The sequence below is a fragment of the Pelecanus crispus genome, chromosome 29 (genome assembly GCF_030463565.1).
Source record: "Pelecanus crispus isolate bPelCri1 chromosome 29, bPelCri1.pri, whole genome shotgun sequence".
Taxonomy (NCBI): domain Eukaryota; kingdom Metazoa; phylum Chordata; class Aves; order Pelecaniformes; family Pelecanidae; genus Pelecanus; species Pelecanus crispus.
The window spans coordinates 514,955-535,880 of record NC_134671.1 but is presented as its reverse complement, the minus strand read 5'-3'; the positions used below and the strand labels follow the sequence as shown (position 1 = coordinate 535,880).

At 61.7% G+C, this 20,926-nt stretch overlaps 1 protein-coding gene across 1 annotated transcript in view; it reads left to right on the top strand.

Annotated features, from left to right (window-relative positions):
* Positions 1 to 20,926, top strand: part of LOC104027533 (uncharacterized) — a 347,867-nt gene that overhangs the window by 63,591 nt on the left and 263,350 nt on the right. The window contains 3 exon segments of the mRNA XM_075725302.1: positions 10,653 to 10,976; positions 10,978 to 11,065; positions 11,067 to 12,035. Of these exon segments, the coding sequence (XP_075581417.1) occupies positions 10,653 to 10,976; positions 10,978 to 11,065; positions 11,067 to 12,035 (1,381 nt within the window).

Here is a 20,926-nt window from a genome sequence, read left to right as displayed (position 1 = left end):
AATCCTTGGGAAACAACTTGGGCATCTCCTGGGGCATCTCCTGGGGCAAATCCTTGGGAAACAACTTGGGAATCTCCTTGGGCATCTCCTGGGGCAAATCCTTGGGAAACAACTTGGGCATCTCCTGGGGCATCTCCTGGGGCATCTCCTGGGGCAAATCCTTGGGAAACAACTTGGGAATCTCCTTGGGCATCTCCTGGGGCAAATCCTTGGGAAACAACTTGGGCATCTCCTTGGGCATCTCCTGGGGCAAATCCTTGGGAAACAACTTGGGCATCTCCTGGGGCATCTCCTGGGGCAAATCCTTGGGAAACAACTTGGGCATCTCCTTGGGCATCTCCTGGGGCAAATCCTTGGGAAACAACTTGGGCATCTCCTGGGGCATCTCCTGGGGCAAATCCTTGGGAAACAACTTGGGCATCTCCTGGGGCATCTCCTTGGGCATCTCCTGGGGCAAATCCTTGGGAAACAACTTGGGCATCTCCTGGGGCATCTCCTGGGGCATCTCCTGGGGCAAATCCTTGGGAAACAACTTGGGCATCTCCTGGGGCATCTCCTGGGGCAAATCCTTGGGAAACAACTTGGGCATCTCCTGGGGCATCTCCTGGGGCAAATCCTTGGGAAACAACTTGGGCATCTCCTGGGGCAAATCCTTGGGAAACAACTTGGGAATCTCCTGGGGCATCTCCTGGGGCAAATCCTTGGGAAACAACTTGGGCATCTCCTGGGGCATCTCCTTGGGCATCTCCTGGGGCAAATCCTTGGGAAACAACTTGGGCATCTCCTGGGGCAAATCCTTGGGAAACAACTTGGGCATCTCCTGGGGCATCTCCTGGGGCAAATCCTTGGGAAACAACTTGGGCATCTCCTGGGGCATCTCCTGGGGCAAATCCTTGGGAAACAACTTGGGAATCTCCTTGGGCATCTCCTGGGGCAAATCCTTGGGAAACAACTTGGGCATCTCCTGGGGCATCTCCTGGGGCAAATCCTTGGGAAACAACTTGGGAATCTCCTTGGGCATCTCCTGGGGCAAATCCTTGGGAAACAACTTGGGCATCTCCTGGGGCATCTCCTGGGGCAAATCCTTGGGAAACAACTTGGGCATCTCCTTGGGCATCTCCTGGGGCAAATCCTTGGGAAACAACTTGGGCATCTCCTGGGGCATCTCCTGGGGCAAATCCTTGGGAAACAACTTGGGCATCTCCTTGGGCATCTCCTGGGGCAAATCCTTGGGAAACAACTTGGGCATCTCCTGGGGCATCTCCTGGGGCAAATCCTTGGGAAACAACTTGGGCATCTCCTGGGGCATCTCCTTGGGCATCTCCTGGGGCAAATCCTTGGGAAACAACTTGGGCATCTCCTGGGGCATCTCCTGGGGCATCTCCTGGGGCAAATCCTTGGGAAACAACTTGGGCATCTCCTTGGGCATCTCCTGGGGCAAATCCTTGGGAAACAACTTGGGCATCTCCTGGGGCATCTCCTGGGGCAAATCCTTGGGAAACAACTTGGGCATCTCCTGGGGCAAATCCTTGGGAAACAACTTGGGCATCTCCTGGGGCATCTCCTGGGGCAAATCCTTGGGAAACAACTTGGGCATCTCCTGGGGCATCTCCTTGGGCATCTCCTGGGGCAAATCCTTGGGAAACAACTTGGGCATCTCCTGGGGCATCTCCTGGGGCATCTCCTGGGGCAAATCCTTGGGAAACAACTTGGGCATCTCCTTGGGCATCTCCTGGGGCAAATCCTTGGGAAACAACTTGGGCATCTCCTGGGGCATCTCCTGGGGCATCTCCTGGGGCAAATCCTTGGGAAACAACTTGGGCATCTCCTGGGGCAAATCCTTGGGAAACAACTTGGGCATCTCCTGGGGCATCTCCTGGGGCAAATCCTTGGGAAACAACTTGGGCATCTCCTTGGGCATCTCCTGGGGCAAATCCTTGGGAAACAACTTGGGCATCTCCTGGGGCATCTCCTGGGGCATCTCCTGGGGCAAATCCTTGGGAAACAACTTGGGCATCTCCTGGGGCAAATCCTTGGGAAACAACTTGGGCATCTCCTGGGGCATCTCCTGGGGCAAATCCTTGGGAAACAACTTGGGAATCTCCTGGGGCAAATCCTTGGGAAACAACTTGGGCATCTCCTGGGGCATCTCCTGGGGCAAATCCTGGGGCAAATCCTTGGGAAACAACTTGGGCATCTCCTGGGGCAAATCCTTGGGAAACAACTTGGGCATCTCCTGGGGCATCTCCTGGGGCAAATCCTTGGGAAACAATTTGGGAATCTCCTTGGGAATTTCCTTGGGCATCTCCTTGGGCATCTCCTCAGCAAGGGGGCTGCAGCGTTAACCCTTGCGGGTCCGTTTGCCCCCACCTCTGAAGGCAGGTGGATTTGGGGGCGTCAGCCCCCCATGTTTGAGGCTCCCTAAGGGCACCCAAGGCGAGATGGGACAGAGTAGGGGGGCAGCGGGGTGAGCCCCCCCCCCAACACCCCCCACCCCCAGCATCCCTCGCTCGGGATTCTCCAGTGTCTAATAGCGGGGTTGAGCTCCCATGGGGCGGGGGGGGGGGGGGGGGGCACGGGGGTGGGCACCGGCCTCCGGGGTGGGGTCGGGGGGGTGTCGGGGTTTTGGGGAGGGGGGGGGGGGCGAACCGGAGGCGGGGGCCGCTAGAGGGCCCTGGCTGGTGCTGGAGGAGGAGGAGGAGGAGGAGGAGGAGGAGGAGGAGGGCGGCCGCGGCTTCACTGTATCCGGGTCACACGGGGAGCCGCCTCCACCGGGACCGGTGCTCGGCGAGGAGCCCCGGGGAGCCGGGCTGAGCCCCCCGCCCCCGCCGCAGGTAACGGGGGGGGGTCCCCACCCCGCCCCCGCCCCGGGCTGCTCGCTGGCTGCACCCCCCCCCCCCGCGCTGGGTGCCCCAAATTCTGCAGGGGGGGAAGGGGGGGGTGTCCCGGGGTGGGGGGGGGGGGGGGGGAGATGGGGGTGCAGCGGTGGGTGGTCACGGGCACCCCAAAAAGTGGGAGTGCAGCCGCTGGGTACCGTGAGGAGTGGGGCGAGCATTGCCCTGGGCGCCCCAAAAAGTGGGGGTGCAGCCCCTGGGCACCCCAAAGAGCAGGCACGGTCCCCAGGCACCCCAAAGAGTGGGGGAGCAGCCCCTGGGCACCCCAAAAAACCCAGGGGTGCATCCCCTGGGCACCCCAAAGAGTGGGTGAGCAGCCCCTGGGCACCCCAAAAAGAAGCAGGGGTGCATCCCCTGGGCACCCCAAAGGGTGGGTGAGCAGCCCCTGGGCACCCCAAAAAGAAGCAGGGGTGCATCCCCTGGGCACCCCAAAGGGTGGGTGAGCAGCCCCTGGGCACCCCAAAAAGAAGCAGGGGTGCATCCCCTGGGCACCCCAAAGAGTGGGTGAGCAGCCCCTGGGCACCCCAAAAAGAAGCAGGGGTGCATCCCCTGGGCACCCCAAAGAGCGGGTGGGCAGCTGCTGGGGACCCCGAAAAGCAGGGGAGCACCCCCCCCTGGGCACCCCAAAGAGTGGGGGTGCAGCCCCTGGGCACCTGGAAGAACAGGGTAAGCACCCTCCCCCCCCCGGGCACCCCAAAAAGCAGATGGGCATCCCCTGGGTACCCCAAAGAGCAGGGGGCATCCCCTGGGTACCCCAAAGAGTGGGTGAGCTCCCCCTAGGCACCCCAAAACCCAGGGTGCAGCCCCTGCGTACCCCAAAGAGTGGGTGAGCACCTGCTGGGCACCCCAAAAACCGGGGTGCATCCCCTGCACACCCCAAAGAGTGGGTGAGCACCCACTAGGCACCCCAAAAAATGGGGTGCATCCCCTGGGTACCCCAAAGAGTGGATGAACACCCCCTAAGCACCCCAAAAACCGGGGTGCATCCCCTGGGCGCCCCAAAGAGTGGGTGAGCTCCCGCTAGGCACCCCAAAAAAATGGGGTGCATCCCCTGGGCACCCCAAAGACTGGATGAACACCCACTGGGCACCCCAAAAACCGGGGTGCATCCCCTAGGTACCCCAAAGAGTGGGTGAGCACCCACTAGGCACCCCAAAACCCAGGGTGTATCCCCTAGGTACCCCAAAGAGTGGGTGAGCACCCACTAGGCACCCCAAAACCAGGGGTGCATCCCTTAGGTACCCCAAAGAGTGGGTAAGCACCCCCTAGGCACCCCAAAACCAGGGGTGCATCCCCTGGGCACCCCAAAGAGTGGGTGAGCACCCCCTAGGCACCCCAAAACCCAGGGTGCATCCCTTAGGTACCCCAAAGAGTGTGTGAGCACCCCCTAGGCACCCCAAAACCAGGGGTGCATCCCCTGGGCACCCCAAAAAGCAGGCACACTTTAGCACAGGGCACCCAGCTCCGGACACCCGGGGCTTGAGGGTGCACAGGCCTGGAAAATTTGGGGGGCTGAGGGGGGGGATACACGCAGACCCCCCCCCCCCCAGCCCCTCTGTAGAGAAAGTGGGGGGCTCTTGGGGTGCTAACAGGGATGGGGGGGGGGTCTCTTGCTGTTGCAGGGGCCGGACTTTTGGTTGCGGGGTGACGCCACCCACCTGGGACCCCCCTCCCCTCCCTCCCAGGACCCCCCACCCCTGTACCCCATTTTTGGGGGTCACCATGCAGGAGAACTACGAGAACGTGATTTCCTTGGGTAAGGGGCACGGAGGGACCCCGGGATGTCCCAATTTGGGGGGGGTGGGGGGGTCATTAGCGCCGTTGTCACCCCATGTGTAGGTTGGGGGGGGGGGGGGGGGGACACCCCCACCCACCCCATGGCCCACTGCCACAAATTTGGGGGGGGCCATGAGCATCCCATGGACTCAGGGTGGGGTTTGGGGGGGGGGGGGGGCGGGTACCCCGCGCTGCCTCAGTTTCCCTTGCCACGATGGGTTGGCGCTAGCAGCAGGGTGGGCTTTTTGCCTAAATACGGAGCGTTTCACCCCAAAACAGAGGGGTCTGTCGCTGGGGGGGGGGGGGTGGGGGTGGAAATTGGGGTGCTGGAGCCCACCCCCCCGCCTGAGGACCACCCTTCTTCCCGGCAGCGGAGGAGATCGCCATCAGTTGGCCGCGCATCACCGCCTTCGCCGAGTCCCACCGCCGGCGGGGGCTGGTGTCGGGTAAGTGCTGGGGTTTGGGGGGGCCCCCCCCCCAAATTTGGGTGAATTCCTTAGATTTTGGGGGGATCCCTCGACTCTGGGTGAATCCCGTCGGCTTTGGGGACCCTCCCCCCCAAATTTGGGTGAATTCCTGAGGTTTTGGGGGACCCCCAACAAATTTGGGTGAATTCCTTAGGATTTTGGGGGACACCCCCCCCAAATTTGGGTGAATGCCTTAGGATTTGGGGGAACCCCTCGACTCTGGGTGAATCCTGTAGGATTTGGGGACCCCCCCCCCAAATTTGGGTGAGCCCCTTAGGAAGTTTGGGGACCCCCCCCAAATTTGGGTGAATTCCTTAGATTTTGGGGGGATCCCTCAACTCTGGGTGAATCCCGTCAGCTTTGGGGACCCTCCCCCCCAAATTTGGGTGAATTCCTGAGGTTTTGGGGGACCCCCAACAAATTTGGGTGAATTCCTTAGGATTTTGGGGGACACCCCCCCCAAATTTGGGTGAATGCCTTAGGATTTGGGGGAACCCCTTGACTCTGGGTGAATCCTGTAGGATTTGGGGACCCCCCCCCAAATTTGGGTGAGCCCCTTAGGAAGTTTGGGGACCCCCCCCAAATTTTGGTGAATTCCTTAGATTTTGGGGGGATCCCTCGACTCTGGGTGAATCCCGTCAGCTTTGGGGACCCTCCCCCCCAAATTTGGGTGAATTCCTGAGGTTTTGGGGGACCCCCAACAAATTTGGGTGAATTCCTTAGGATTTTGGGGGACACCCCCCCCCCCAAATTTGGGGTGAATGCCTTAGGATTTGGGGGAACCCCTCGACTCTGGGTGAATCCTGTAGGATTTGGGGACCCCCCCCCAAATTTGGGTGAGCCCCTTAGGAAGTTTGGGGACCCCCCCCAAATTTTGGTGAATTCCTTAGATTTTGGGGGGATCCCTCGACTCTGGGTGAATCCCGTCGGCTTTGGGGACCCTCCCCCCCAAATTTGGGTGAATTCCTGAGGTTTTGGGGGACCCCCAACAAATTTGGGTGAATTCCTTAGGATTTTGGGGGACACCCCCCCCCCCAAATTTGGGTGAATGCCTTAGGATTTGGGGGAACCCCTTGACTCTGGGTGAATCCTGTAGGATTTGGGGACCCCCCCCCCAAATTTGGGTGAGCCCCTTAGGAAGTTTGGGGACCCCCCCCCAAATTTTGGTGAATTCCTTAGATTTTGGGGGGATCCCTCGACTCTGGGTGAATCCCGTCAGCTTTGGGGACCCTCCCCCCCAAATTTGGGTGAATTCCTGAGGTTTTGGGGGACCCCCAACAAATTTGGGTGAATTCCTTAGGATTTTGGGGGACACCCCCCCCCCAAATTTGGGTGAATGCCTTAGGATTTGGGGGAACCCCTCGACTCTGGGTGAATCCCGTAGGATTTGGGGGACCCCCCCCCCAAATTTGGGTGAACCCCTTAGGAAGTTTGGGGACCCCCCCCAAATTTGGGTGAATTCCTTAGGATTTTGGGGGACCCCCCCCAAATTTGGGTGAATTCCTGAGGTTTTGGGGGAACGCCCAAATTTGGGTGAACACCTTAGGAAGTTTGGGCACCCCCCCCAAATTTGGGTGAATTCCTGAGGTTTTGGGGAACGCCCAAATTTGGATGAACCCCCTAGGAAATTTGGGCACCCCCCCCAAAATTGGGTGAATCCCTAAGGTTTTTGGGGACACCCCCCCCCCCCCCAATTTGGGTGAATTCCTGAGGTTTTGGGGGAACGTCCAAATTTGGGTGAACCCCTTAGGAAGTTTGGGGATGCCCCCCAAATTTGGGTGAATTCCTTAGGATTTTGGGGGATTCCCCCCCAAATTTGGATGAACCCCTTAGGAATTTTGGGCACCCCCCCCAAATTTGGGTGAATCCCTTAGGTTTTGGGGACCCCCCCCAAATTTGGGTGAACCCCTTAGGAATTTTGGGCACCCCCACATTCGGGTGAATCCCTAAGGTTTTGGGGGACCCCCTCAAAATTGAGTGAACCCCTTAGGATTTTTGTGGACCCCCCCCAAATTTGGGTGAATTCCTTCGGTTCTTGGGGACAACCCCCAAATTTGGGTGAATTCCTTGGGTTTTAGGGAACCCCCAAATTTGGGTGAACCTCTTAGGCTTTTTGTGGACCCCCCAAAATTCAGGTGAATCACTTAGGTTACTGTGAAGCCCCCCAAATTTGGGTGAATTCCTTCGGTTCTTGGGGGCCTCCCAAATTTGGGTGAATCCCTTCAATTCTTGGGCACCCCCCCCCAAATTTGGGTGAATTCCTTAGGTTTTAGGGAACCCCCAAATTTGGGTGAATCCCTTAGGTTCTTGGGGACCCCCCCAAATTTGGGTGAATTCCTTAGGTTTTAGGGAACCCCCAAATTTGGGTGAATCCCTTAGGTTCTTGGGGACCCCCCCAAATTTGGGTGAATTCCTTAGGTTTTAAGGAACCCCCAAATTTGGGTGAATCCCTTAGGTTCTTGGGGACCCCCCCCAAATTTGGGTGAATTCCTTAGGTTTTAGGGAACCCGCAAATTTGGGTGAAATCCTTCGGTTCTTGGGGACCCCCCAAATTTGGGTGAACCTTAGGCTTTTTGTGGACCCCCCCAAATTTGGGTGAAATCCTTCGGTTCTAGGGGACCCCCCAAATTTGGGTGAATTCCTTAGGTTTTAGGGAACCCCCAAATTTGGGTGAAATCCTTCGGTTCTTGGGGACCCCCCCAAATTTGGGTGAATTCCTTAGGTTTTAGGGAACCCCCAAATTTGGGTGAAATCCTTCGGTTCTTGGGGACCCCCCAAATTTGGGTGAACCTCTTAGGCTTTTTGTGGACCCCCCCAAATTTGGGTGAAATCCTTCGGTTCTAGGGGACCCCCCAAATTTGGGTGAATTCCTTAGGTTTTAGGGAACCCCCAAATTTGGGTGAATCCCTTAGGTTCTTGGGGACCCCCCCAAATTTGGGTGAATTCCTTAGGTTTTAGGGAACCCGCAAATTTGGGTGAAATCCTTCGGTTCTAGGGGACCCCCCAAATTTGGGTGAACCTCTTAGGCTTTTTGTGGACCCCCCCAAATTTGGGTGAATCCCTTAGGTTCTTGGGGACCCCCCCAAATTTGGGTGAATTCCTTAGGTTTTAGGGAACCCGCAAATTTGGGTGAAATCCTTCGGTTCTAGGGGACCCCCCAAATTTGGGTGAACCTCTTAGGCTTTTTGTGGACCCCCCCAAATTTGGGTGAAATCCTTCGGTTCTTGGGGACCCCCCAAATTTGGGTGAACCTCTTAGGCTTTTTGTGGACCCCCCCAAATTTGGGTGAAATCCTTCGGTTCTAGGGGACCCCCCAAATTTGGGTGAATTCCTTAGGTTTTAGGGAACCCCCAAATTTGGGTGAAATCCTTCGGTTCTTGGGGACCCCCCAAAGTTGGGTGAATTCCTTAGGTTTTAGGGAACCTGCAAATTTGGGTGAAATCCTTCGGTTCTAGGGGACCCCCCAAATTTGGGTGAATTCCTTAGGTTTTAGGGAACCCCCAAATTTGGGTGAATCCCTTAGGTTCTTGGGGACCCCCCCAAATTTGGGGTGAATTCCTTAGGTTTTAGGGAACCCCCAAATTTGGGTGAAAACCTTCGGTTCTTGGGGACCCTCCAAATTTGGGTGAACCTCTTAGGCTTTTTGTGGACCCCCCCAAATTTGGGTGAAATCCTTCGGTTCTTGGGGACCCCCCCCAAATTTGGGTGAATTCCTCGGGTTTTGGGGGGGGGGGGTCTAACGGTGGTTTTTTTTCCAGGCGTGGAAGCCGAGGGGGAACAGGGTCAACCGGAGCCCACCCAGATCCAACCCTCGGCGGGGGCCGGCTCCAGCGATGGGGGGGTGAACCCCGATTTACGCCGCCAGCTGGGCCTGATCCTGCAGACGGCCGGCAGGAGCCAGGTGGAGAAGATGCTGCGGGAGCTGGTGCGGGAGCAGGGGCAGGGGGGGAAGCGCCGGACCCGCAAGAAAACACCCAAGGACGGAGGTGAATTTTGGCCGGGGGTGGGGGCCGAGCCTCTCAAGACTCCCCCTAAGACCCTCCCCAAGACCCCCCCCCCCATCATTTTGGGAACATCCCACAGGAAATGGGGTGGGTTTTGGGGTTCGGTGCTTTGGGGGTTGGTTTTTCGTGGAATTCTGGAATGCTTTGGGTTGGAAGGGACCTTTGGCGGCCGTCTACGCCATGAGCATGGCCATCAACTGGAGCGGGTTGCTCAAAGCCAACCGGGCCTTGAAGACGTCCAGGGATGGGGCATCTCCAACCTCTTTGGGCGACCTCTTCCAGCACCTCACCACCCTCGGCGTTAAAAAAAAATGTCTTCCTTAGATCTCTTTGAGCTTAAAACCGGTCGCCCCCTCGTCCTAGCGCTACGGGGTGGGTGGCCACCATGAAGGGCCACCATGAGGTCCCCCTGGAGCCGGCTTGTCCCCAGGCTGCCCGACCCCAACTCTCGCAGCCCGTCCTCGCAGCGGGGCTGTCCCAGCCCTCGCATCACCTTCGCGGCCTCCTCCGGACCCGCTCCGCGTCCTCCTTGTCCTGGGGACGCAGTGCCCCGGGGCGGGGGGCTCACCGGAGCGGAGCGTCGCCTCCCTCAACTGGCCACGCCGCTTCCGATGCGGCCCAGGAGACGGTCGGCTCGCCGGGCTGCGAGCGCGCACGGCTGCCCCACGGCCAGCTTTTCGTCCGCCGAGTCCTCCTCCGCTCTCCAGCCCCCAGCCTGTGTCCATGTTTGCCCCGACCCAGGCGCAGGACCTTGCACTTGGCCTGGTTGAACCTCAGGAGGTTCACCTGAGCCCACCTCTCCAGCCTGTCCAGGTCCCTCTGGGTCGTTCCCTTCCCTCTCGGGTATCAACCACCCCACTCAGCTCGGGGTCATCTCCAAATTTGCTGAGGGTGCCCTCAATGCCACCGTCTACGTGGTTGAGGAAGGCGTGGAACCGCGCTGGTCCCAGTATGGACACCGCTCCTCACTGGGCTCCATCCGACGTGGAACTGTTGACCACAACTCTCTGGATGCCACCATCCAACCAATTTCTGAGCCACCAACGGTCCATGCATCAACTCCACCTCTTGCCAACTTAGGGAGAAGGATGGTGCGGGGCGCCACGTCAAAGGTCTTCCAGCAGTCCCAGCTAGATGACGTTTTCCACGTTGGGGGGCTTAAAATTAATTTGGGGGGGGGGGGGTGGTGTTATGCCGGGAGGGGCTCATGTTTTTCTCACCGTGGTGCAGGCACCGGCGCTGGGAGCGGGACCGAGGAGGATTTGGCACCGCGGGACGGCGAGGAGATGGCGCTGGAGGATGCCGATCAGCACCAAAGCCAGGGGCAGGCGGGTGAACCCCCCGTCGCTGGTAAAGGGAACGGGGGCAAGAAGGGCAGCGCGGCATCGCCGGCGTCCCGGGGCGGTTGTGCTGAATGCGGGATGCGGAACCGGTCGCAGAGTCCGGTAAAGCCGCGGCGATGCTCGGAGTGCGGGGCGGCGCTGTCGGCAATCGGCCCGGCAGCCGGAACGCGGTGGGGAGAAGCCGCACCGGTGCGGTGACTGCGGCAAAGGCTTCAGCCGAGGGTCGAACCTTGCCCAGCACCGGCGTATCCACACCGGCGAACGGCCTCACCGTTGCAGCGACTGCGGCAAAGGCTTCATCCAACGCTCCGACCTGGAGCGGCACCGGCGGGTGCACACCGGCGAACGGCCGTACCCTTGCAGCGACTGCGGCAAACGCTTCAGCGTCAGCTCCCACCTCGACCGGCATCGCCGTACCCACGCCGGTGGACCCGGTCCACCCGCCCAGCCCCGCACCCGTCCTCGACCGCCTGCGCCGGAGGGGCTCACCGGCTCCTCACCGTTGCCCGGACTGCGGTAAGAGCTTCGCCCAACGCTCCGCCTTGGCCAAACACCGTAAGACCCACAGCGGTGAACGGCCTCAACCGCTGCGGCGATTGCGGTAAGAGCTTCAGCCGAGGCTCCAACCTCACCCAACACCGGCGCATCCACACCGGCGAGCGCCCGTTTGCTTGCGGCGATTGCGGCAAAGGTTTCATCCAACGCTCCGACCTGGAACGGCATCAACGGGTACACACCGGTGAGCGACCCTATACCTGTGCCGAATGCGGTAAGAGCTTCAGCGTCAGCTCCCACCTCGACCGGCACCAGAAGATCCACGCAGCCGAACGGGCATCCTACCGTTGCCCCGAACATCTAGCCGGCTTCTTGGCCGCTCACCGTCATGGTCGCCTCTTCCAATGCGCCCAATGCGGGCGATGTTTTGGTCAAGGCGCCGCCTTGCTCAAGCATCAACGTGCCCACAGTGCCGGGGGAACCGTGGGGCAGCCCCCCAAGTGCCCGGATTGCGGGAAGAACCGGGGTGGCACGGTGGGGTTACGTCCCCGCGGTCAGCAATGTATGGATTGCGGGAGGGAATCGGATACCGGCGACGGCGAGGTGGCGCCGGTGGCACCGCCGGAGAAACCCTATAAGTGTGGGGAATGCGGGAAGGGTTTTGGGCAACGTTCGGCACTGGTTAAACACCGGCGTATCCATACCGGAGAGAAACCCTACACCTGCGGGGATTGCGGGAAGGGGTTTCATCCAGAAGTCGGACCTGACATCCACCGCCGGATGCACACCGGGGAGAAACCTTACCGCTGCGGCGAGTGTGGTAAATGCTTCAGCGTCTCCTCCAACCTCATCACCCACCAACGCACCCACCTCGGCGAGAAGCCCTACCAGTGCCCCGAGTGCGGCAAGAGCTTCATCCAACGCTCCGAGCTCACCATCCACCAGCGCGTCCACACCGGCGAGAAGCCCTACAAGTGTCCCGAGTGCGGCAAGTGCTTCAGCCGTAGCTCCCACCTCAACCGCCACCAACGCACCCACGCCGGGGACAAGCCCAAAGCCGCCCGCCGCCGCCGCCGCCGGCAGCCCCCTGCCGCCCTCCGGCGCCTTCACCGGCGCCGCCTTCTCCCCGCCGTTGGGCGGCTCGGCAGCCCCCATCCCCTCGCTGCCCTCCTTCCCTGCCTCCCCCTCGCCCCTGCCCATCCCTTCGCTCTCCAGCCCCGCCCTGGACCTGCCCTGGGCCCTGTCCTTCCCCGCCCGCGCCTTCCCCCACCCGTCCTTCCCCTCGGCCCCCCGCCTCGGGGGCCCAGACCTCCTCCCTCATCAACTGAGCGGGGCCCGGCCCCGGCCGTGGCTCCAGCCCTCCCCCGCCTCCCAGCCGCTCGCCCCAACGCCCAACTGGCGTTGGCCTCCACGACCCGTCGCTGGGGTGGGATTTATTCCCGCCCAGAGCCCTTCGGCCGTTGTGGCTAATTAAGGCTGTCTCTAATTAGGGGATGGGAAAGTGCCCTTCGCTGCGCGGCTCCGTCCTCCTCCCGCCCTCCCCAGCCGCTCGCTCGGCGCCCAACCGGCGTTGGCCTCAAAGCTCCGGCGTTGGGGGACGCGTTCCCAGCTGGAGCCGTTCGGCCGCTGTGGCTAACGAAGGCTGCCTCTAATTGGGGATGAGGGAGCTCCTCCGGCCTTCCCCCGGCTCCATCCCTCCCCCGGCTCCATCCCTCCCCCGCCTCCCCAGCCGCTCGCCCAACACCCAACTGGCGTTGGCCTCCCACAACCCATCGCTGGGGTGGGATTTGTTCCCGCCCAGAGCCCTTCGGCCGTTGTGGCTAATTAAGGCTGTCTCTAATTAGGGGATGGGAAAGTGCCCTTCGCTGTGCGGCTCCGTCCTTCCCCCTCCTGCCACCCTCCCCAGCCGCTCGCCCGACGCCCAACCGGCGTTGGCCTCAAAGCCCCGGCGTTGGGAGGTTGGCTTGTTCCACCCGGCGCTGTTCGTCCTTCCCGGCCAATTAATGGTCTCATTAATTGCGGGGGGATGAGGAGTCCCGCCAAGCCCCGGCTCCGCCCTTCTCCCACCCTCCCCAGCCGCTCGCTCGACGCCCAACCGGCGTTGGCCTCAAAGCCCCGGCGTTGGGAGGTCGGGCTTGTTCCCACCCGGCGCTGTTCGTCCTTCATGGCTAATTAATGGTCTCATTAATTGCGGGGGGGATGAGGAGTCCCGCCAAGCCCCAGCTCCGCCCTTCTCCTGCCCTCCCCAGCCGCTCGCTCGACGCCCAACTGGAGCTGACCTCAAAGCCACATCATTGCGGGGGGGCTTGCTCCCACCCAGAGCCATTCAGCCTTGGTGGCTAATTAATGAACTAATTAGGGGATGGGGGGACACCCCCTCCTTATATTTTTAACCAAATTCCCACCTTTTCACAGCAGGAAGATGCAGCCCTTCCCCAGGCCACTGCCACCACGGCGGAGGGCGGGGAACAGCGCCCACCGCCACCCCTCCGATTTTTGGGGCAGAGGGAAGCAAATCAGATCGGTTCCCCACCTAATTAGGGTGATTTTTAACGGACTTTTCCCACCCCTTCCTCCTCCCCATGTTTTAAAGCACCGGGTGCAACCCCAAAATTTACCAAATTTTGTCCTAGGTGGGAACCGGTGAAAACCAAAGCAGAAAAGTTTTGGGGGAGGAGCGGCGTGCGTCCCCGTTTTCTGCTGGGTTTCGCTTTTTCGGGGGCAGATTATTTGGGGGGGAGGGGGGGGGGGGGGCGGGCAGGGGGGTCCCGTTTGGGATGGACAGGCAGTATTTCTCTTTTGAGTTTGGTTTTTGGTTTTTTTACTGCTGTCACGTGTCTCGTTTGTGGTTTTTCGGCACAGCCGGGCAGCGATGATGCTCCCCAAGTGCCATTATGGGGTGGGGGGGAAAAAAAAAAAAAAACCAAAAACCCCAAACCAAAACACATTCTGGTTAGCGGCGTTGCCGAGCGCGTTTTTCGGAGGAAAGACTTTATCATCCCACACGGAGCAAAGTCAACCGTGGGGTTCGCTCGGGTTCCCCCCGAAACGGGAGCAAAATTGAGCTGTTTTCAGCTTTTTTTAAATAAATAGGTTGGTTTTTTGTTTGGTTTTTTTTTTTTTAATTACTTTTGTGACTTTGTATTCCAGCGTCGCCTACGAGTCGGTTCAATAAACAAGAGCCGGGCGCCGGCGTGCATCCTGCCGCCGACTCACAACGAAAAGTGGTGCTTTTCTGCCTAAATCGGGGTTTTCCTTAATTCCCCGGCATCGCCGACACCCTCGAAATGGCGGGTGCGGCACGTCCACCCCCCCCCCCCACCCCAGCCTAGAAATTGGGGCAGAAAATATCGAAAAATCTTATTTTCTCACGTGTTAAAGGAGAAGGAAGCGCTTCTTGCCTGTTTGCTTCGAGGGCGAGAGCCCCCCGCATCGCAGCGGGGCTTGGGGGGGGTTTCAGGGGCTCCCCCGGGGCCGCGGCCACGCGACGCTCGAATGAAAAGGCAGCAGCAAGTCACATTAAATAACAGGAATTATTAAATACCCCCAAATCACGTTAAATAGCCCCCAATTAAATAAACTCATATAAGGTTTTGTTAAATAACGGTGAAATAAATACAATAAATACCCGCGGTGAGGGATGATGAGGCGAGCAGCCCCCGAGGTTGGACGAGGGGCACCCATGGGTGCTAGAGCAGCCCCGAAGGTGAGGTAGGGGTGCCCGTGGGTGCCGAATGCCTCTCAAAGTGCATCCCCGAGGGGCACCCACGGGCGTTGGGTGCCGTCACAGCCCAAGCCCAGGCCGGCGGGCCCCACAGTGTCCCTGGGGTGCTGGGTGCCACCCTGCAGCCACTACAACAGGCGCAGCTACCAGTCCAGCGCGTTGGTCGCAGCCCTGAGGCCACAACGATGGGCGCAGCGGGGTGGCTGGGCGCTCCCCCGAGGCCGAGGTGAGAGTTTCGGGTGCCGCCCAAAGTGGGCGAGGGTCCCAGGCGCCCTTCAGCGGGCGCTGCCTCCGGCCGCGCAGCTAGCTGTGGGGCCGCAGGGCAGATGACAGCAGCAGCCGGGGGCAGGAGGCACCCACGGGTGCCGCCGGTGTCCCCGCCAGCGTCCCGTTCGGCGCCCAGGCGGTTCCCCCGGCAGCTCCGAGCAGCGTGCCGTGCAGGGGCGAGGACGTCGCGGCAGGCGTCGCGGGCGGCGTCGCCACCTCGGGCGTCGCGTCCCCGGGCGCGGTGTACACCTGGGCGCTCACCACGGCCAAGAGCAGCACCAGGAGCCGCTTCGCCGCGCTCGGCTCCTCTGTGGGGGGCGGCCGCCGCACCTGGGGGGGCAACAAAGCGGGGTAAGAACTGACCTGCCTGGGGAAAATAACCCCCAGGGGCAAATACCCCCTCCCTGGGGCAAGTAACTGCCCTCTGGGGGCAAATACCCCCTCCCTGGGGACAAATAACTGCCCTCTGAGGGCAAATACCCCCTCCCTGGGGCAAATAACTGCCCTCTGGGGGCAAATACCCCCTCCCTGGGGACAAATAACCCCTCCCTGGGGACAAATAACTGCCCTCTGAGGGCAAATACCCCCTCCCTGGGGGCAAATAACTGCCCTCTGAGGGCAAATACCCCCTCCCTGGGGCAAATAACTGCCCTCTGAGGGCAAATACCCCCCTCCCTGGGGCAAATAACTGCTCTCTGAGGGCAAATACCCCCTCCCTGGGGCAAATAACTGCCCTCTGGGGGCAAATACCCCCTCCCTGGGGCAAATAAACTGCCCTCTGGGGGCAAATACCCCCTCCCTGGGGCAAATAACTGCCCTCTGAGGGCAAATACCCGCTCCCTGGGGCAAATAACTGCCCTCTGGGGGCAAATACCCCCCTCCCTGGGGCAAATAACTGCCCTCTGAGGGCAAATACCCCGCTCCCTGGGGCAAATAACTGCCCTCTGGGGGCAAATACCCCCTCCCTGGGGCAAATAACTGCCCTCTGAGGGCAAATACCCGCTCCCTGGGGCAAATAACTGCCCTCTGGGGGCAAATACCCTCTCCCTGGGGCAAATACCCCCTCCCTGGGGGCAAATAACTCCCCCCCGGATGAGGCTTAGAGAACCCACCCAAGGGCAACCCCCGCCCCCCCCGACCTTGCTTAGCTTCCAGAAGGGTAACTGGGTAAATGCCCCCCCTCGGGGGCAAGTAACCCCCCCCCCGGGGGCAAGTAACCCCCTCTGGGGGGCAAATAACTCCCCTCTGGGGGGTAAATACCCCCTCCCTGGGGTAAATCCTGCCCCGGGGGGGGGAGATTCCCCCCGGGTCCCTGCCCCGGCCGCCCGGGTTCCCCGCAGGCATCAGGTGTGGGTGACTCAGGCGCTGGGGTGGGAAGTGACTCACCCCCCCAACACGGCCGGGAAATGGGCCCCATCCTGCCCGCCCCGGGGGGCCGGGCCCGGGGGGAAGGGGCCTGGGACCGGGGGAAGGGGCCTGGGACCGGGGGAAGGGGCCCGGGACCGGGGGAAGGGGCCCAGGCAGCCCCCCGGGGAAGGGGCCCGGACCGGGGGAAGGGGCCGGGGAATGCCCCCCCCCCCCCCCCAACCGCACACCCGACGGGCGGCCCAGGCCTCCGGTACTCACAGCGGGCGGGGTAAAGAACGCGGCGGTGCCGGCGGGCGGGGCCTGGGGGGCCCGCTGGGCCCTGCCGGGGGCTCGAAGGTGAAGTGCCGGGGTGGGGAGGGGCTGAGCCCCCGGGGAAGCCCTCCGGGTGGCCCCAGCCCCGCCCGGGACACGTCGCTGTGGCCGCCGCCGCCGCCGCCATCGTCATCGTCATCTCGCAAAATGGCGGCGGCGCCGCCGGGCGCCGCTCTTATGGCGGCGGCGACGCTCCGCCCCCTGCGCCCGCGGGCCTCGCCCACCGGCGGCTTCCATTGGCTGCGCTCCGCGGAGGGGGGCGGGGCCTCGCGGGGATGCCCCACCCACCTGCGGGGGGGGGCTCCAGGGGGCTATAGGGGAGTATAGGGGGGTATGGGGGGCTATAGGGGTCTATAGGGGGCTATAGGGGGGTGTAGGGGGGGTATAGGGAGCGCTGCAGGGGTCTATAGGGGGCTATAGGGGGTATAGGGGGGCTATAGGGGGGTATAGGGACCACTGTAGGGATCTATAGGGGGGTATAGGGGGCTATAGGGGTCCATAGGGGGGCTATAGGGGGGTATAGGGGGGTATAGGGACCGCTGTAGGGGTCTATAGGGGGCTATAGGGGGGTATAGGGAGCGCTGTAGGGGTCCATAGGGGGGTCTATAGGGGGCTAGGAGGGTATAGGGAGTGCTGCAGAGGTCCATAGGGGTCTATAGGGGGCTAGGGGGGTATAGGGAGCACTGTAGGGGTCCATAGGGGGGCTATAGGGGGGTATAGGGGGGTATAGGGACCGCTGTAGGGGTCTATAGGGGGCTATAGGGGGGTATAGGGAGCGCTGTAGGGGGTCCATAGGGGGTCTATAGGGGGCTAGGAGGGTATAGGGAGTGCTGCAGAGGTCCATAGGGGTCTATAGGGGGCTAGGGGGGTATAGGGAGCACTGTAGGGGTCCATAGGGGGGCTATAGGGGCTAGGGGGGTATAGGGAGCGCTGCAGAGGTCCATAGGGTGCTAGGGGGGGTATAGAGAGCACTGCAGGGGTCCATAGGGGGCTATAGGGGGGCTAGGGGGGTATAGGGAGCGCTGCAGGGGTCCACAGGGGGCTATGGGGGGGTATAGGGAGCACTGCAGGGGTCCATAGGGGGCTATAGGGGGTCCACAGGGGGCTATAGGTGGTGTACGGGAGCCACAGGGTATATAATGGTCTACAGGGGGATTGGGGAGTGTTGGGGGCCGTATAGGGGCGACAGGGGGGCTATAGGGGCTATAGGGGGTGTATCGGGGACTACAGGGGTTGCACGGAGGGGTATAGGGGGCTACAGGGGTGCATGGGGTAATAGGGAGCTGTAGGCACCTATAGAGACCATATGAGGGGGGCTATAGGGGGTGTATTGGGCTATGGGGGTTGCATGGTGGGGTATGGGGGATATAGGGGGTGCATGGGGTGATGGCTGTAGGGAGGTATAGAGAGTGTATGTGGGGGGCTATAGGGGGTGTATCGGGGGCTACAGGGGTTGCACAGAGGGGTATGGGGGATATAGGGGGTGCACGGGGTGATAGGGAGCTGTAGGGGGGTACAGAGAGCCTATGAGGGGGGCTATAGGGGTTGCACGGAGGGGTATGGGGGCTATAGAGCATGTATAGGGGGCTATAGAGGATGTATGGGGTCTATATAAAGGGGTCTATATAAAGGGGTCTACATAAAGACCCTAAGGTCTTTAAGGGTCATCTATAGCATCTTTAAGGCTTGTATAGGGGCCATATAGGGGGTGTATGGGGGTCTAGAGGAGCCCCCAGAGGGGTACAGAGGCCGTACAGGGGGTTCGGGGGGATCTATAGGGGTCTATGGGGCTGCATAGGGATGTATAGGGGTGTATAGACGGGTATATGGGGAGTATAGCAGCCTATGGGGGTGTGTAAATGGTTGGGGGGGGAAGGAGGGGTCCAGGGGGTATAGTTTGGGGCTGTATGGGAGCATATAGGACTGTATGGGGAAATACTTGAATGTAAAGGGGTATATAGGGCTGGGGGGGCGGGTATGGCCGTGTAGGGGATAGATAAGGGGTTATGGCAGTGCCTAGGGGTGTATAGGGGGTGTATAGGGGGTATATAGGGGGTATACAGGGGGGGGGTGTATAGGGGGTATATAGGGGGTATACAGGGGTATATAGGGGGCATATAGGGGTATTAGGGGGTATATAGGGGGTATATAGGGGTATTAGGGGGTATACAGGTCTATATAGGGGTCATATAGGGGTATTAGGGGGTATATAGGGGGTATATGGGGGTATTAGGGGGTATACAGGGGCATATAGGGGGTATATAGGGGTATATGGGAAGGGGTATATAGGGATTATACAGGGGTATATAGGGGGTATACAGGGGGCATATAAGGGTATACAGGGGTATATAGGGGGTATATAGGGGGCATATAGGGGTATATAGGGGCATATAGGGGGCATATAGGGGTATATAGGGGCTGTTGGGGGGGGTGTATAGGATTGGGGGGGGGCCATAAAAGGGGTTGACTGTGCATTGACCTCCTGCCTAACCCCTCCAACACCCCCCCTCTACCCCCCCCCAAAGCCCCCCTTCCCCTATAGCCCCTATAGCTTCCTGCCCCCCCCCCCCCACACGTCTGTCACGCTACGGCTTTTCCCACGTTGCTCAACCGGAGCTGAGGCGCGCGAGGGCACCCGGGCCCCCCCCTTGGAGGGGGTGGGTGGGAGGGGACCCCCCCACACCCCCCCCCACCTGGAAAGGGGGGGTCCTATAGGGGAAGCCCCCCCCCCCCAAGATGTTTGGGTCCCCTTTGGGGGTGTCCGGATGCCCGGGTCCCCTATGGGGTGCAGGGTGGGGGGCTGGGCGGCTGCTCGGCCTCCTGGGTTCCTAAACCCTGAGTCATTGGGGGGGGGGGGGGGGGGGGGGGTGTTGCGTCATTCGCTCCTTTCCCACATCCGAAAGGGGGGGGGGGGGATGGGCAAAGAGAGGCATCCGGGGACCCCACTGAACGCCAGGACCCCCCCCCCCCCCCCCCCAAAAAGCACCCACCTCCCCCCTCTCCGGGGGACCCAGGCACCTGCACCCCCCCCCAAAGGGGAGCCGGGGGTCGGGGCGCCAGCGGGTGCCAACCCCTCCAGGACCCCCCCGCTCCGCTGAGCCGGGAAAATCCCGCAGGCCCCGGGGGACCACCCGGCCCCCCGACCCCCCGCACCCCCCCGCTGCCTCACGGGTGAGAGGCTGGGGTGGCCCCGGCCCACCGCACCCTGATGCCAGCCGGGGGGGCCCAGGGGGGGCGGGCACCCCCGGGGGGACACAGGCATTTGGGGACCCCAGGGGGACACAGGCGTTCAGGGACCCCAGGGTGAGCCAGGCATTTGGGGACCCCAGGGGTCCAAGCACCCCAGGGTGACCCAGGCATTTGGGCACCCAGGGGGGACACAGGGGGATGGGTGACACAGGGGGACACAGGCATTTGGGGACCCCAGGGGGGACCCGGGCATTTGGGCACCCCGGGGGGACACAGGCATTTGGGGACCCCAGGGGGGACCCAGGCATTTGGGCACCCCGGGGGGACACAGGGGGATGGGCACCCCGGGGGGACACAGGCATTTGGGGACCCCAGGGGGGACACAGGCATTTGGGCACCCCGGGGGGACACAGGCATTTGGGGACCCCAGGGATGCGCCAGGCATTTGGGCACCCCCGGGGGACCCAGGGGGCCGGGCACGCCGGGGGGGACCCAGGCATCCAGGGACCCCAGGGGTCCAAGCACCCCAGGAAGGACCCAGACATTTGGGCACCCCAGGGGGGAGGGGACCTAGGGGTCTGGGCACCCCAGGGGGGACCCAGGCATTCGGGGAACCCAGGAGGAGACCCAGGCTTTTGGGCACCCCACAGGTGACCCAGGCATTCGGGCACCCCAGGGTGACCCAGGCATTCAGGCACCACGGGGGGGACCCAGGGGTCCGAGCACCCCAGGAGGGAGCCCAAGCATTTGGGCACCCCGGGGTGACCCAGGCATTCGGGCACCCCAGGAGGGGACCCAGGGGTCCGGGCACCCCAGGGTGACCCAGCATTTGGGCACCCCAGGGCGACCCAGGCTTTTGGGCACCCCAGGGGGGATCCAAGCGTTCAGGGACCCCCAGGGTGACCCAGGCATTTGGGCACCCCAGCGAGGGGACCCAGGTGTTCGGGGACCCCGGGGTGACCCAGGCATTCAGGGACCCCAGGGTGACCCAGGGGTCCGAGCACCCAGGGTGACCCAGGCTTTTGGACACACCAGGAGGGGACTCAGGCTTTTGGGCACCCCAGGGGGTCCGGGCACCCCAGGGGGG